General features: G+C 42.4%; 1 protein-coding gene across 1 annotated transcript in view; it reads left to right on the top strand.

Annotated features, from left to right (window-relative positions):
• LOC129722192 (T-related protein) overlaps window positions 1-13579 on the top strand; it is a 28304-nt gene extending 14725 nt beyond the window's left edge. The window contains exons 2-6 of the mRNA XM_055675480.1: window positions 10701-10940; window positions 11238-11358; window positions 11834-12718; window positions 12817-12995; window positions 13056-13579. Of these exons, the coding sequence (XP_055531455.1) occupies window positions 10702-10940; window positions 11238-11358; window positions 11834-12718; window positions 12817-12995; window positions 13056-13464 (1833 nt within the window). The 5' untranslated portion in view covers window position 10701 and the 3' untranslated portion in view covers window positions 13465-13579. The remainder of the gene's footprint in view (window positions 1-10700; window positions 10941-11237; window positions 11359-11833; window positions 12719-12816; window positions 12996-13055) is intronic.
• The last annotated feature ends 3110 nt before the right edge of the window (window positions 13580-16689 follow it).

Here is a 16689-nt window from a genome sequence, read left to right on the forward strand (position 1 = left end):
TTTGACACGGCACAAATACAATTTAATGTTTAACGGCGCCAATTATATCTGATGACTTAAAAACTAAAGCAAATTTTTTATCCTCGCTGCCGACTACGAGCTGAAATTAAGTCTAACTTAAAACTAGCATGGGATTTCCAATCAGTGTTTTGTTGTTCAATGGTCGTCTGATAATCGTCGAATGGCATGTATGGATTCGTTCTGCTGAGCCACGATGTCGTGAGTTGGGACAGAGGCTCGTAGTCCTTGGGTCCTGGTTCTATTGTGCGGGGTCTGGTTGCTGGTTTTGTGCTTAAGGTTCAAACGTGTTCTTGTCGTTTTGTTGGGTGTAGACGGGGGGGTAACGGGACTAGACTGGGGCGTGGATGGATTTCAGGAAAACGTATATAAGGGACATGTAGGATAGGTCACGGCTCGCCAAGACATCACGAACAGGAACAGCCGGCTGTCTACCCTCGGCCTGCAGGGAAGCTATTAATTTAGACCTGGCGTCACGGTGTACAGGGCATGACCAAACCACATGCTCTATGTCGTGATAACCTTCACCACAGGCACAGATACCACTTTCCCCGAGCCCAACACGACGGAGATGCGCGTCAAATCTATAGTGATTGGACATAAGCCGGGACATCACGCAAATGAAATCCCGACCTACATCCAACCCCTTGAACCACGGGTTCGTCGATACTTTGGGGATTATGGAATGTAACCACCTTCCCAATTCCCCTCTGGTCCAAGCATTTTGCCAACTGATGATCGTATTCTGACGTACAAGTGCGAAAAATTCATTAAAGGCAATTGGTCTTTCATAAATATCACCGTTTGTTGCGCCCACCTTAGCCAAAGAGTCCGCTTTCTCATTACCCGGTATCGAGCAGTGAGAAGGGACCCACGCTAAGGTAATCTGAGTAGATTTTTCGGATAAAGCACTCAGATGTTCCCGTATTTTCCCCAGGAAATACGGAGAGTGCTTAACATCTTTCATCGATCGGAGAGCCTCAATGGAACTGAGACTGTCCGTAAAGATGAAATAATGGTCCGTGGGCATTTTTTCGATAATCCCTAGGGTGTACTGAATTGCAGCTAATTCTGCGACGTAAACAGAAGCAGGATTATCGAGCTTATGGGAGACGGTTAAATTGTTATTGAAGATACCGAAGCCAGTGGACCCATCAAGAAGTGATCCGTCAGTGTAGTACATATTGTCGCAGTTGATGTTTCGATATTTATTGGAAAAAATTTTAGGGATCTGCTGCACGCGTAAATGATCCGGGATTCCACGAGTTTCTTCTATCATGGATGTATCGAAAAACACAGTAGAATCAGAAGTATTTGATTAGTCGACACGATTTGGAATATTCGAAGAAGGGTTAATATTTTGGGACATGTGATTGAAATACAATGTCATAAAACGGGTTTGAGAATTAAGTTCGATTAACCTTTCAAAATTTTCAATCACGGGACGGTTCAAGACCTCACATTTGATAAGAATACGAGAAGACAGGCTCCAGAAGCGGTTTTTCAATGGTAGTACTCCAGCTAAGACCTCCAAACTCATCGTATGGGTCGACTGCATGCAACCTAAGGCGATACGCAAACAACGATATTGTATTCGCTCCAGTTTGATCAAATGTGTGTTTGCTGCGGAGCGGAAGCAGAAACACTCGTACTCAATAACAGACAGTATCGTTGTTTGGTAAAGCCTTATAAGGTCTCCTGGGTGGGCTCCCCACCATTGTCCGGTTATTGTACGAAGAAAATTCACTCTTTGTTGACATTTTTTCATCAGATACCTCACGTGACAACCCCAGGTGCCTTTAGAGTCGAACCAGACACCAAGATATTTGTGTACCAAAACCTGAGAAATCGTTTTACCCATTAATTGTGTTTGAAGCTGAGCAGGTTCATGCTTCCTAGAAAAAACTACTATCTCAGTCTTCTCCGGAGAGAATTCGATACCTAGCTGTAAAGCCCAAGCAGACAAATTGTCCAAGGTATCTTGCAATGGTCCTTGCAAATCGGCAGCTTTGGCTCCTGTAACCGAGATTACACTGTCGTCTGCAAGTTGTCTTATCGTGCATGAATTTGCCAGACATTCGTCGATGTCATTTACATAAAAGTTGTAAAGAAGGGGGCTTAAACATGAGCCCTGGGGAAGACCCATGTAGCTAATGCGAAAAGTTGCCAAATCGCCATGCGTAAAATGCATGTGCTTTTCGGACAACAAATTGTGCAAAAAATTGTTCAAAATTGGAGAAAATCCTTGTCGGTGAAGTTTACCCGAAAGAATGTCAATAGAAACGGAATTAAAAGCCCCCTTAATGTCCAAGAACGCAGACGCCATTTGTTCTTTGCGAGCATACGCCAACTGAATATCTGTTGAAAGCAACGCAAGACAATCATTCGTCCCTTTGGCACGGCGGAAGCCAAATTGAGTATCTGATAGTAGACCATTTGATTCGACCCAATGGTCTAAACGACGGAGTATCATTTTTTCCATCAATTTCCGGATACAGGATAGCATTACAATCGGCCTATAAGAGTTGTGATCAGAAGCTGGTTTCCCTGGTTTTTGGATGGCGATCACCTTCACTTGCCTCCAATTCTGCGGTACAATGTTTTGCTCCAGGAACTTATTGAACAAGTTCAACAAGCGCCTCTTGGCATTGCCGGGTAGATTCTTCAACAAGTTGAATTTGATTCTATCTAACCCAGGCGCGTTATTGTTACAGGACAGGAGGGCAACTGAAAATTCTGCCATCGTAAAAGGTGATTCTATCGCGTCGTGGCCCGGAGACGCATCGCGAACAATATTTTGCTCAGGAACAGAGTCCGGACATACTTTCCTGGCAAAATCAAATATCCACCTACTTGAAGACTCCTCGCTTTCGTTGACCGTTACGCGATTCCGCATTCTTCGGGCTGTGTTCCAAAGAGTGCTCATCGATGTCTCCCTCGACATCTCGTTCACGAACCGACGCCAATATCCACGTTTCTTTGCTTTAGCCAAGCTTTTAAGCTTGGTATTAAGCTCCGAATACCGTTAATAGTCGCCAGGTATACCTCCCTTCTGGTAGGCAAAAAACGCGTCGGATCTTTGCGTGTAGACATCGGAGCACTCTTGGTCCCACCACGGAGTGGGAGGCCGTTCTTTGATCGTTACGCCGGGATATTTCTTCGTTTGGGCTTGCAACGCGGCGTCGAGAATCAAGCCCGCGAGGAGGTTGTATTCTTCAAGTGGTGGATGATGTTGAATCGACTCGACCGCTTTTGAAATCATTTCCTCGTATAACTTCCAATCGACATTTCGTGTGAGGTCATACGGAATGTCAATTGGTCGCATGCGAGTTAACCCGTTAGTAATTGAAATAAGAATAGGCAAATGGTCGCTACCGTGAGGATCGAGGATTACCTTCCATGTGCAATCCAACCGTAGCGACGTCGAACATAAGGATAGATCCAAAGCGCTTGGGCGCGCTGGAGGTTTCGGGATACGTGTCATTTCACCGTTGTTTAAAATAGTCATGTCGAAGTCATCGCAAAGGTTATAGATTAAAGAGGAGCGGTTATCATTGTATGGGGAACCCCAAGCCACGCCATGAGAGTTGAAGTCTCCCAAAATCAAACGTGGCGAGGGAAGAAGTTCTATTAAATCAAAGAGCAGCCGTTGCCCAACCTGTGCTCTGGGAGGAATATATATTGAGGCAATACAAAGCTCTTTACCTTGTATTGTCATTTGACATGCGACAACTTCGATGCCTGGAATCGAGGGGAGGTTAATACGATAGAAAGAATAGCACTTTTTAATCCCTAAAAGTACTCCTCCATATGGGGTGTCTCGATCAAGGCGAATAATATTAAAATCATGGAAGTTGAGATCAATATTTGAAGTAAGCCAAGTTTCACAAAGGGAAAATGCATCGCATTTGTTTTTATTTATCAAAACTTTAAACGAATCAATTTTTGGTAAAATACTTCTACAATTCCACTGTAAGACAGAGATAGAATCCTTCATATACGCAGTTGAATTAGGCATCGAAGGATACAATCGCTGCAAGGAGGGGCCATTGGGCAGTCAACTGCTTCAAAAATGATCTAACTGTTGGGAGGAATGCTGTAAGAAAAATTTTGATTGGATCGGGTACATTGAAAGTTTCAAAAATCCAGTCCACAATGTCAGAAAATTTCACTAATCCAGAGTTTGTTTCATCAACTGGGAGTGTAAAAGGAGCAACTGGGGTTTTAGATGTTCCTGGCAATGCTGGGAACTCCTTCTGGGACTTTAAATTTGCAAGCCCAGGAGGAGTTTGCTTCAGTTTTTCCGCAGCACTGTTTGGTTTGTTTGTAACTTTCATTTCACTTTGAGAAATCTTAGGACCTTTTCTGGGAAGTTTAGGAGAGGAAATATTTTTCCTCTTTCTAGACTCCCCAGGATTGGCGTAAGATGCTCCCGCTGGTGAATCGTCAGAATCGGTTCATCAGAGGACAACAGATCGAAGGGGTTCGAAGTAACGGGAGAAGTGGTAACGGTCTTCTTCAGCATGTCAGCGTAGGAACGCTTTGAACGCTCTTTGAGAGACCGTTTTATTTTATCCCTGCGCTGCATGTACACCGCACATGTCGAGAGCTCATGCAGATTTTCCCCGCAGTGAATACACTTTTCAGCGTTAACACTGCAAGAATCTTCCGCATGAGACTCCCCACACTTGCCACAACGTGCGCATTGCAGCAGTAGGCGGCGTATGGCCTAACTGCTTGCAATTCAGGCAGTTCATGACGCGGGGCACGTAGAGCCTCACAGGGAGACGAACCCGGTGGATCGAGACGTGGCTTGGTAGTGCTGACCCGGCGAACGTAACTCGAAACGAGTCTGACGGAGTGTACACTGTTTTGCCACCGATGATCGATGCTGACCGCAATTGCTTGCAGTCGAGCACCTTTACATCGGGACACGTTTTGTTCTTAAAGCACCCTTTGGCACTTTGCAGTATACACTCGACGGACAGACTCGAATCGGTTATGACACCGTCGATCTCCACGTCTCGTGCGGGTATGTAAACGCGATACTCGCGTGTGAAGAGCTCAGAGCAAGCTATATCGTTGGCCTCTTTCAGGTTACTGACCACGACACGGAGCTTGTTAGGCCGGACCTTGGAAATTTCGGTCACGCCCTTGTACTCCTTCGTCAGGTCTTTAGAAATCTGCAAGAGGTTCAACTTTTTCGATTTCGGTCCCGCCTTTGGCCGAAAATAAACAGTATAGCTGCCCTGGGCTCCGTCTGGGTAAAGCCTGGGGCGAGGGGGGGCTGAAGAATGAACAGGGGAGGGGGTAACAGAAGGGTCAGGGTCAGAGGGGTTCGGGGATGGTGGCGCGGGAGGCGAGGGATCTACATCCATCGCGCTAAGTCTAGCGCACTAGCGCTGACAAGAACACGTACCTTTATTTCTCCCTTCCAGTAAGGTTGGTTGTCCGATCGTTCGAAGTAGCAGCCGTTACAGCCAACAGCACCAATACAGCAGCACCAAACAGCCACCAGCAGCGAGCCAGGTGTGAGATCACTCCACACAGCGATACAACTCACTGACACTGATGGCTTCTTCTTTTTCCTCTTTTGTGTCTCGTCCACTGCTGTAGCACAATCCAGCCAGCAGCCAAACCGGCTTACGCACCAGCTGGCAGTCACGATGCGAAACAGTTGCACAAAGGCACGACCTTGAACCCGGATTTATTTCACTCGACCAGGCAAACAATGCCAACACTTGTTCACACGTCTTTTGTGTTATACTCTATCGGACCGATCACCAAACACGTCCGGTACTGATGCGTGTTCGGCACAGAATGAAATTTAGTGGTTATTAAAGTTTGTATGACCACAAGCTTGACGGAGAACTACATAAGGCTGTTGTGTTCCCCGAAACTGCAAGCCCTCGATTGCTTCATGTGCCGAAGTTAAAAAAGTTAAAAAATGAATGGCTCTCCGGTGTTTTGTCTTCAGCTAGCGACGGAGGGTAATACGATCTATTAAATTGGCAAGTTGTCACACGACGTGGGTGTTTAGAAAGCTTATTTCCCTCTTTTAGGGGGAGTAATCAATCTACATTAAAACTTGATAGTTAATATTTTAAGCAAGCTTTCCGATAATGAAGATAACGTGAGCAAAATATCATACCTTCAAGCTTAATCCTACACGAAAATGTTTTTCTCTACGTAGGGGTGTTAAGAAAGCTGATTTCTCACTTTTAGGGATATAAACCACACAACGAATACCTTTAAAAATATAGGGATTGATATTCTAAGCATTTTCTCCGAAGATACTATAAGCAAAAAATCACGCTTTCAAGCTTAATTCTACGCGAAACTGATTCTCATCACGTTGTTGAGTTTGCAACAGCAGCATGCTGCAGCAGTGTTGCTGGAAAAACTCAATGTTGAGCCGTTCGTCAGACATTCGATCAGTTTAAGGTGAATAACTTTTTCTACAAATTTTGTAGCGCCTTATAGTCTTTAGAAGAATTATTTCCAGGAAAATTTCCTACAAATATCATGTATTGGTATATTTTTAGGAGCCAACTGGAAATTTCTAGAGGATAAGTTTTGAAAAAGTTGATTTTCCCATATAAAATCGTATTGAAACTTTAAAAATCGGGCGCAAATCAGGCGTTCCACCGATCGATCTGAAAAGTTACACAGTTATTACAGGACCCAGAAGGAACACGAAAAGTGCATGGGAGCTAATATTTATTTTTTGTCCCACCCTAATGCTTATGTTAACAACTTTTATCTAACATGAAAAGATTCAAAGCTGTTTTCTAGAGAGCAGAAGTCGCCATCTTGGATTTCAAAATGGCATGTGGAGCTAATTGCAGCCTCTGAGTATCGTCTCGATCATTTCAAGCTGTTTCCGGACAAAATGGCTGAAACATATGTTCCATTAGTGTGGGAACCTTCTCCCACTTCAGTTGGGATATCAAATCACGTAGAAACACTTCATGTACTCGAAAATCCTCACCACTGAAAATCCTTGATTTCATTTGCTTGATTCGTTCTAGAGTTATGTAGAAATTTGTGTTCCATTCGTATGAGACCCCTCTCTTCCAGTGAAGAGAGAAGTGTTGAACCACCGTAGAAATATTTTTTGCTTCCAAAAATCTTTATTTGCCTAGTTTGGTTCCATTTGCTAGATTAGTTCTTTTGTTATGCAGAAATTTGTGTTTTATTTGTGTGGGAGTCCTTCCTTACAGAGAAGAGAAGAGTATCAAACTACCATGAAAAAACGTCTTGCGCCTCAAAAACCTCTTCGTAACAAATTAGGTTTCATTTGATTGATTAAATTTTCAGTCATGCAGAAATTTGTGTTTCTTTGTATGGGATCTCTTCCTTCCAGAGAAGAGAGGAGTGTCAAACCACCGTAGAAATATTTCTTGTTTCCAAAAACCTCATTTACCTAGTTTGGTACCATTTACTTGGGTGGTTCTCGAGTTATGCAGAAATTTGTGTTTCATTTGTATGGGATCCCCCGCTTCCAGAGAGGGGGAGAGGGTCCCAAACCAGCATAATAACCTTCCGTGGCTTCAAAAACCGTTATATATAAGTTTTTTCGCAGATCCGCTGATCCGTTCTTGAATTTACTCCTGACATACGAACAGCGTTGCATTTTTATTATATAAGAGAATAGAAGAGAAGAGAAAAGAAGCAGATTAGATTGAAAAACAGAAAATCTTATTTTCATGAACCATACGGTTAAATTTTCACTTTATTTCACTTTATTTACTTTTCATTAGATTTACTTTTATGCGGGTCTTTTTACGCGGATTCCAGAATTTGCGTGTTTTTTTTAACGCGGATTCCGGAATTCACGCGGTTTTTTACGCGGATTCCAGGATTTACGCGTTTTTTTACTCAAATTCCGGAATTCACGCGTACGTATCCCCCGCGTAAAAAGCGACTTTAGTGTACTTAACTTATTTGATACCGCGTCAAAAAACCTTTCCAACTCACGTGAAAATAATCCGCGTAATTGTAAAAAACCGCGTAAAAAGCCTCGTATATAAAAACTGCATACAAGAAACTCGTGTAAAAAATAGCCCAGTGTATTCATTTAGTGACATATAAGTATTTGTTTTTCATTAATATTAAGCTGACGCTATAACACACAAAGATATAATATTCAAAACATACTAAATAATTTTTCATGGAACTCAGAATTCAAACGATATTGCAAAGAAAAATTATCGTGACGCGTCTAGCGATTCTTTTCATTTAGCTCATAAGTTGTAATTTTTGTTTCTACTCGCAATTTAGTTTCAATCCCACCCTAATCATGGAATTTGACTTGATCAAATCCTAAGGCGCACCAAAAAACTTCCTTTCATCTAAAATTTTCGAACACTTTGGAAAACTTCCATGAGAATCTAGAATTAAAAGAGAATAACCAAAGGGGCTCTAAATTATTGAATTGAATAATTTCAGAGTCGCCTTTCTCGCGATTTCATTCGCGTCTTATTAACGCAGTTTTTGTAATTTACGCATATTACGAAAATCACGGTTCGATGGTTATTTTCCTTCAAATAGCTTATTCAGTGTGTTGAGTTCGAGTATATTTTCATAATCACTTTTCTCGAATATACACCGATTTTTTCTGACCTTTTTGTTTTTTTTTCTGATTGATTTGTTCCGTGTTCAGTGGAAAATAATAGTGGAAAAAATAGGAATAAAGTATTGCGGGTGAGCAGTTCGACGGGGCTCAATAACCCTTTACACCGATGGTTCAAAAATGATACGCATGCATACGTCTGTCTGAAGAGAAATTACCGACACGCAAATATCTGTATCTTCTCCGACAGTCAGGCAGCACTCAAAGCGCTTAAAGCACCTATTTGCAAATTAAAACTAGTGTGGGAATGCATTCTTTAACTTCGGCAGCTAGCACAAAAAAAAACAGATTTTACTACACTAGTTGCCAGGACACTGCGGATTTGAAGGCAATGAAAAACCGACTCACTAGCAAGATAGGGTTCTTCTGAAAACTCAATAGGGCCAAAACCCGTCTGTGGCGTCTCCTCAAGAGCATTAGAAATAGAACTAGATGAGTGGGAGGGGATGGTCATAAGAAAAAATTGGATTGCTATATCTGGTTAACGGCAATCAGAAGAATTTATAAAACCAAACTGTGCAAAAACCATGACGCTACTTAGGCTCAATAAAAAAGACCTAAGTACGATAACAAGACTTCTCACTGGTCACTGTCCAAGCAAATACCATCTGAAGAAGATAGGCAAACTCATTAACGAGAAATGCCACTTCTGCGGACTTGAGAATTAAATCTCAGAACACCTACTCTGCGAATGGAGAGTATTAATACAACTCAGACTGCGTATCCTCGGTAAGGGATTATAATTCCTTCCGAAATATGGAACGAAAGCCCTTCTCAGATATTCCACTTCATTCGAATTGTGATACCTGACTGGAAAACACGTGCAAATCAAAATTGGACATCAACTTAATAACAGTTATGCGCCGAAATTGAATGCACCTAGATTAAGGCATACCACTATAGATCTACTAGCAATGGTCGCAGTGGTTCAGTCTCCTACAGGAAAAAAAATTTCGGGTGTAGTACAGTTCCTCTACGATTATGGGCCAGTCAACGTGTTGTCTGAATGTTCAAAAATAAATATAAAATCGGTGAAGTTTTCAACTATCAATATTTTACTATCCATCTCTGTGTTATGATGTGTACTTTTGATCAAAAATTAGGTTCATTGCAGGTGATGTGCGTAAATCGATTGGGAAGAAAAAAACCACTTACATACCAAAAGACACAATTATAAGTCACTTTTGCATTCAAAATCATTTAGTCTATAAAATCGTCAAAGTACATCACCACAGTTATTTCATTGCTGTAAAAGATCTTTTATTCAGTCTTGATGCATTATCATGCAAAAGTGATCTAAATAGCCAAAACATGGACTGACCCACAATTGTGCATCGCAAAATGTAACATTATTATAATTATGGGTCACTTCTCTTAATGCACCGGGTAAAATAATTATTTTTTGTGACATTTGCAAATTTAAATCATTTAAATCGTATGAATAAGAATAAGAATCGTATGAACACCATGGCTAATGAAAATTGCTCAGTTTCGTGAGAAGATATGTATTTTCGTAAAAGTGACCCATAATTGTAGCTGACCCATGATTGTTGAAATTTCAGCTCAGTCGGACATGATTTATGAGTGCTTCAAAGCGCTTAAAGTTTGAGCCTCAGAAATTGATTACGCTAATGATAAATCAAGTTTAAGATGCATAATATACATTGAAATGATTTATCAAACCACATGAAAATCTTTTTAATATTCATTAGGCGTCCTAAACTTGATTCAAACATCAAAACTTTGAGCACTTTGGGGCACTCCTAAATCATGTTCGATTGAGCTGAAATTTGACACAGGCCATTTTATTGGGGCTAATATGCAAAATAGTCGGTTCTTTAAATTAAACGATGATTTTTTCCATACAAGTTTTACCACTTGTAATATTTGCGTAAAACGCGATTCTAATCCATATCGGAGTGTGTAAGCGAGTTTGAAAGTGAAAAAAGTTAAATAGAAATTTGGAATCGAAGCAAAAATGTAAAGTTCAGTTTGACAGTGGGATTATTTAATTTTTTCTTAAAATAATTCTTTCCTTCCGTTGCAGAATGCGTTCGGTGGACGAGATGGCAACGTCCCACATTCTGTCCACCATCGATCCGCTAATGACGGGATCGACCAACGGAAGCTCCAGCGGGTCACAGTCCAATGGCAGCCACTCGCAGTCCAACGCAGGTGGCAGTCGGGGTACAAGCGAGCGCAACCTTTCGGTAACACTGGATGATCGAGATTTATGGCTGCGGTTCCAGAATCTCACCAACGAGATGATTGTGACCAAAAATGGAAGGTAAGTAACAAGATGACGACTGATGTGGGTTACGTGCAGCAGCGATTTGTTAGTTCAGCAGTCAGCATCGGCAACAAGATCGACGTCGTCAACGGCAAATATTTACTCTCTGTTAGGCTCGGTCAGGCTTGCCTGAACGAGTTTGCTCCAGGAGTAAAATAAGTTGATGTCTCACGATCGGTTCGCTTCGGTCGACTGCCAGCGTGTCGCGGCCATCATGCTTTTTCGCACTAAACCAGAAAAAACTCGTCGATTTGCCTACGTGTGAGTAATGATTTTTTTATCGTTCGGTTTTAGGCGCATGTTCCCGGTAGTTAAGGTGACCGCCAGTGGTTTGGATCCCGGTGCAATGTACACGGTGCTGCTGGAATTTTCCCAGGTGGACTCGCATCGCTGGAAATACGTCAACGGTGAATGGGTAAGCAACTTAACTCAACAGAATCGTTTCACCGTTTCCACAGAATGGTTCACGCGATTGGATCGAACGCGAAACCCGATCTCTGTTGACTGGGGGTAAACAGATTGCATTTTTCGCATGCATCAATGCAGCTGCATCAGCGGTGCTCTTTTGTTGTTTCTTGGGCCCGGAAAGGTTGAATATCTGTTTTTCTAGCTGAAAAACTAATCATCACCATCATCGTCATCATCGGTGCTTCCACTTTGCTAAGAGGAGATGCTGGTTTATTCCGTAACAAACTATTTGCATTGCGCTAATTAATACACACGAAGCTTGAAAACAATTGCAAGGTGGTAATTAGACTGAACGAATCTCGGAGACCGTTGAAGGCTTTTTGAAGTGCCAGCGCTAATACGTTTTCCAGAATAGTCCATTTATTTTACTGTATTTGATTTTTTTTCTACATATTTTTATACAATTCGTCTTCATTTTACAGGTTGCCGGCGGTAAAGCTGAAGCTCCTCCACCGAATCCGGTGTACCTGCATCCCGAATCACCAAATTTCGGCCAACATTGGATGAAAGAGGCGATCTCCTTTGCCAAGGTCAAACTTACCAACAAAACCAACGGAAACGGTCAGATAATGCTGAATTCACTGCACAAATACGAACCACGTGTACATCTGGTGCAGGTCGTGTCGGAGCAACGTGAACAGCGTAACGTTCACACTTACCCTTTTCCGGAGACGCAATTTATTGCGGTAACTGCCTACCAGAACGAGGAGGTGACCTCATTGAAGATAAAATACAATCCATTCGCGAAAGCCTTTCTCGACGCAAAAGAGCGACCGGATTCCGTTTACTCTCGGGAAAGTTCCACCTACTGTAACAACTGGCTGACATTCCATCCTTCCTATGCGACAGCTCCGTCTCCGTTGCCGACGGCGGAGCGATATTCTCATGCGGCTGTTCGCTCGAATCGACCTGCTCCGTACACAACGCAAAGATCACGGAACACCAGTGGTAGTACCTCACCTCAACCGACGGGCTACTTGCCTCTCGAGCCGGTAGCGTCACCGGTGTTCTCATCCTACCCTTCAGCATGGCAATCACAGCCATCCTCGGTTGCCGGATCCTACTGGACTAGTCAGAGTGCGAACCCCGGCAGTCCGAACTCTATAGCACCGAACATCTCGCCCACTCCATCGAACGGCTCGCCAAATTACGTCACTTCATCGCCGACGTATTCCTCACAGCATATTTCATCCCATAACAGTCAGTACAGTAACTCGATGCCCTCGACGACAACAGCAACGCAAATCGATGTCTATCAACCGAGTGTTTCACCGCAGCAAATCTACGCATCCGCTGCTGGTCACCAGGTATGGCATCGAATGTTTTAAATTATTCGTGTGGTTTAGAAACGGCTCCTAGTCACGGCGTCTCTAGGAACATTCTGATCATTTCGCCTTCCTTGTAGATTTATCATCCCACTCCAACGGTGTCACCTAATCATCAATTGTATGGAAACGTTCTGAACGCTCCGATAACGAACATCGGTTACTCAACATCTTGGCACAGTGCAAGCGATTACAGTGTCTACCAAAGCAGCTACCATTATCCGACAGCCGAGTATATCCCGATGATCGGTGAAATTGGGTGAGTAGTCCAAACCTTCCTTGAAGTGACAAACCTACAATGATTAGTCCATTTTCTCAGTACCTACAATCATTCGGCGGAAATTACCGAACTTACAACGGTGCCAACATCACACCATCGGCACACTGAATCGCAGATGTCTTCCTCACCGGTTCCCATCCAGTATCATCACAGTCATCATCAGCATCCTTCGGCGGTGGAAAGTTCACTTGTGTCCTCTGGGACAGCCGCCGGGGGCCAACACAGCCATCACCATCTTCACCATCATCACCATCATTGTTCGGAAAATCACTCACCAGAACCGAACCATCCGGTGGCCACCGGAGGTGGTAGTGGATTGTCTGCGTCACCCGGAGCTACCGGCAGTACTGGTAGCGGCGCTGCTGCTATCGCTTCACACAGCCCAGTCAGAAGTGGATCGACGGGAGCTTGGACTCCACTGACGCCACCACAAGCTTCCCATATTTAAATTGTATATTTCGTGGATCTACAGCCAGCAGAAATGAAGTTGTGAAAATAGAATGTAAGACTTTTTAAAGTGTAAATAAATTAAATGTTCGTGCTGTAGGCGATCGATCAATAAAGCTAGCGATTTCGATTTAGTAATGGTTCTTTTGATATAAACAGTCTATTCATATGGTTTAAAAGAAGAAGGCTCAATACAGGTAATGGTCAATACACGGACTAAAATTGGAAAAATATGAAAGATTGTAGCTTTTTATCCATTCCTGTCAATTTTGGTGCCACTAGCCAGCTTGGAATTCAACGTTTGCCTACGGAAAATCTTCACTTAAGTCTCTGATAACTTTGCGCATTTTCGACTTCGCTAGGAGCACTGAAAATTCACAGGAACGGTCTAGTTTGAGTTTAAGAGCAAATTTTTTTTCCCCAACAACCAGTGTGATTTTCTGGTTGCTTATCTGTCATTTGTATCACGGGATCAGTCTAGTTAAGCCTGTCGCGTTTTACAAGTTTGACAATATCCGCATGTTGATATAATTGATGAATCTCTCCAAACTTACCATGCTCGTGTTCGAGCACAAATTGCCAAAATTTGTTGTCCTTAATCGTATGCTGTGTCTACATCTAGATAAATTCAGATCAATTAAAATTGAGAATTTCAAAATTTGTATTTAAAATATTTTTTATCGACTTCCTCACTGAAACTAGTGTGTTAGGTGTATGGAGATTTACTGCATGCTGTAGAAGCACTTCAATATGCAACGTATTTAGCGAATTCAGTAGGATAGGTATAAATCATTATTATTGATTTCGGGTTCGCCACAGAAGGCAGAATCACGAAAGGCAGAATCATGAAAGGCAGAAATCCACCACGGGGTCGCTAAACTCTGCTGGGCTCTCTGCTGAATTATATCTTCGCTAGTCGCTTCTTCGACATTCGTGCCACACGGCTAGCTCACTGTAGCTTGTCGTATTTTATCAGCTTGATGATATCTGCGTATTGGTATGGTTGGTACACCTAGAAGGTTCGTACGCTTGCGTCACATTTCATTCTCCAGTTTCACGCCATGTATTGAACGCAGAATTCTATGCTCGAAGACTCCAATTGCTCGCTGGTCGGCGTCCTTGATCGACCTACACTCATGGCCGTAGAGTACTACCGGGAGAATCAGCGTTTTGTAGAGCGCAACTTTTGTGCGAATATGCATGCTGTGGGATCTCAGCAAGCTACGTAAACCTTAAAAGGTCCTGTTTGCAGCTAGGGGAGCTGCTCCATTATTCATCTCAACCCATATATTCATCTCGTATAACATGAAAACACAATTGAAACAATTGAAACAAAAACTCATTTAAAAGCTCTAAATTTGTAATAATAGTCAGACATCTGCACTCGAAAACGCATTAAATTCAATCACCTACCTCCGAAAATAAAATCCGCGCATTGTTCTGTACGGCTACAACGGGACTCGTTCAGCAGCCAACCAAAGTTTTTCTCATCACTAGCGGACCATTTTTTATTTTAATCACTAAACAAAATCACCCACGACACTAAAAATACTTTAATCTTTGAAACGTTCACCTCAAATTTGCAAAAACCAGCTTGAATTAGCAGAAATATATGAGATGAATTTCTACAATTCCTAAATTTCAACTGTATGTATTTTCATCTGTTTTCACTGCCTTGAAGAAAATCAAAAGTTGCCAAATCGGTTACTGTTAATACGTACAAATCATACTGAAAATGTTGAATTATTCCGAAATAATTGACATAAATGGACAGCACTGCCGTGGTTACCTAGGTTACCATATTTGCACGTAAACAACTACAGCGGATATCTAGGTAACCTACTACGACAGGCTGCGGCTACGTTCATTCATGATAATGTGATTCATTCATGATTAACAGTGCACTGCAGTGTGATGAATATGGGGGCGTCGTGAGATGAATAATTGAGCAGTGATTTAAGTTTTGAGATGGATATGGAAGCGTTGTGCAAAATGGTTTGTTTTACAAAACTCAGGATAAATCTAGCTAAGTTTACTAAATATACAATACTGAACGATTCTATAAGAGCACGTAAGCGTATTTTGTTTATTTGTTCAATGATTTCATTAAAATTTGTTGTTTAATCCGTGCATTCTTCGTGAATATCGGCTTAATGAGATCAATAATGGAGCAGTCCCCCTGCTATCCGTCGCTTCACTTCGCGGCTAACGTCGTTGTCACACATTACGAGAGTACCAAGGTACACAAATTCATCGACTACTTTATAGATACCCCCATCTATCACATTCTCAGTACCAAGACTCGACGAACTTCCACGCTCTCCACCGGCCACCATGTACATGCGACAAATCATTCCCAGTTGTCTAGCGGCTTTAGCAACAATAAACGATATATGTTGCACGAATGTCAGTTTGGCAATGAGAAAAACGCCAAGATCCTTAACATGATCGACTCGCTGCATTGAAGTGTAGCGAACGGTGTTTCCTAGTAAACGTTATTACTGAGCATTTCTTTGGGTTAAGTACCATGCAGTTTAACTTGCACCAACGTGCGAATAAGTTGAGTTGTTGTTGGAGATAAGTGACATCTCCGACGTTTTTGATTCCGTTAAACAGCTTCAAACCGTCAGCAAATGGAAGAAGAGGACACGAGTGATGTACTTCATTAAAATACAACAGGAACACCAATGGGCCAAGAATACTACCTTGGGCAACTCCGGAAGTAACGACAAATAATTCAGAAATTTCGTCGCTGATTTTCACTCTGGGAGTTCGACAAAGCAAGTTACCGCTGAATCTGTATCGATCGAGTTAGGCAATGGTGATTCGATGATTCACTTTGTCGAAATCAGCCGAAAGGTCCGTGTAGATAATGTCCGTTTGATGTCAGTGAACAAAAGTGTCGAACACGAAGCTAGTCAGGCAAAGCAAGTTTGTAGCATAGGAACGCTAGGGAAGGAATCCGTGTTGGTCGTCCGGAGTAGTGCGTTGACAATTTAAAAAATGGTTGAAGAACGACTAGCTCAAAAAGCTCTGAAATTGCACACAAAGCAGAAATGCCTCGTTAATTATCTATCTTCTGGACCGGGAACAGCAAGGCCTGTTTCCAGGTTGTAGGGAATCTACCAGTAGCGAGAGACAAACGAAAAAAGTGGATGAGCGGTGTAAGGGGCCGTTCAATAATTACGTAAGCAAATAGTGGGGGAGGGGGGGTGTGTAATTTTCT

The sequence above is a fragment of the Wyeomyia smithii genome, chromosome 2, assembly GCF_029784165.1.
Source record: "Wyeomyia smithii strain HCP4-BCI-WySm-NY-G18 chromosome 2, ASM2978416v1, whole genome shotgun sequence".
In the NCBI taxonomy this organism is placed as follows: domain Eukaryota; kingdom Metazoa; phylum Arthropoda; class Insecta; order Diptera; family Culicidae; genus Wyeomyia; species Wyeomyia smithii.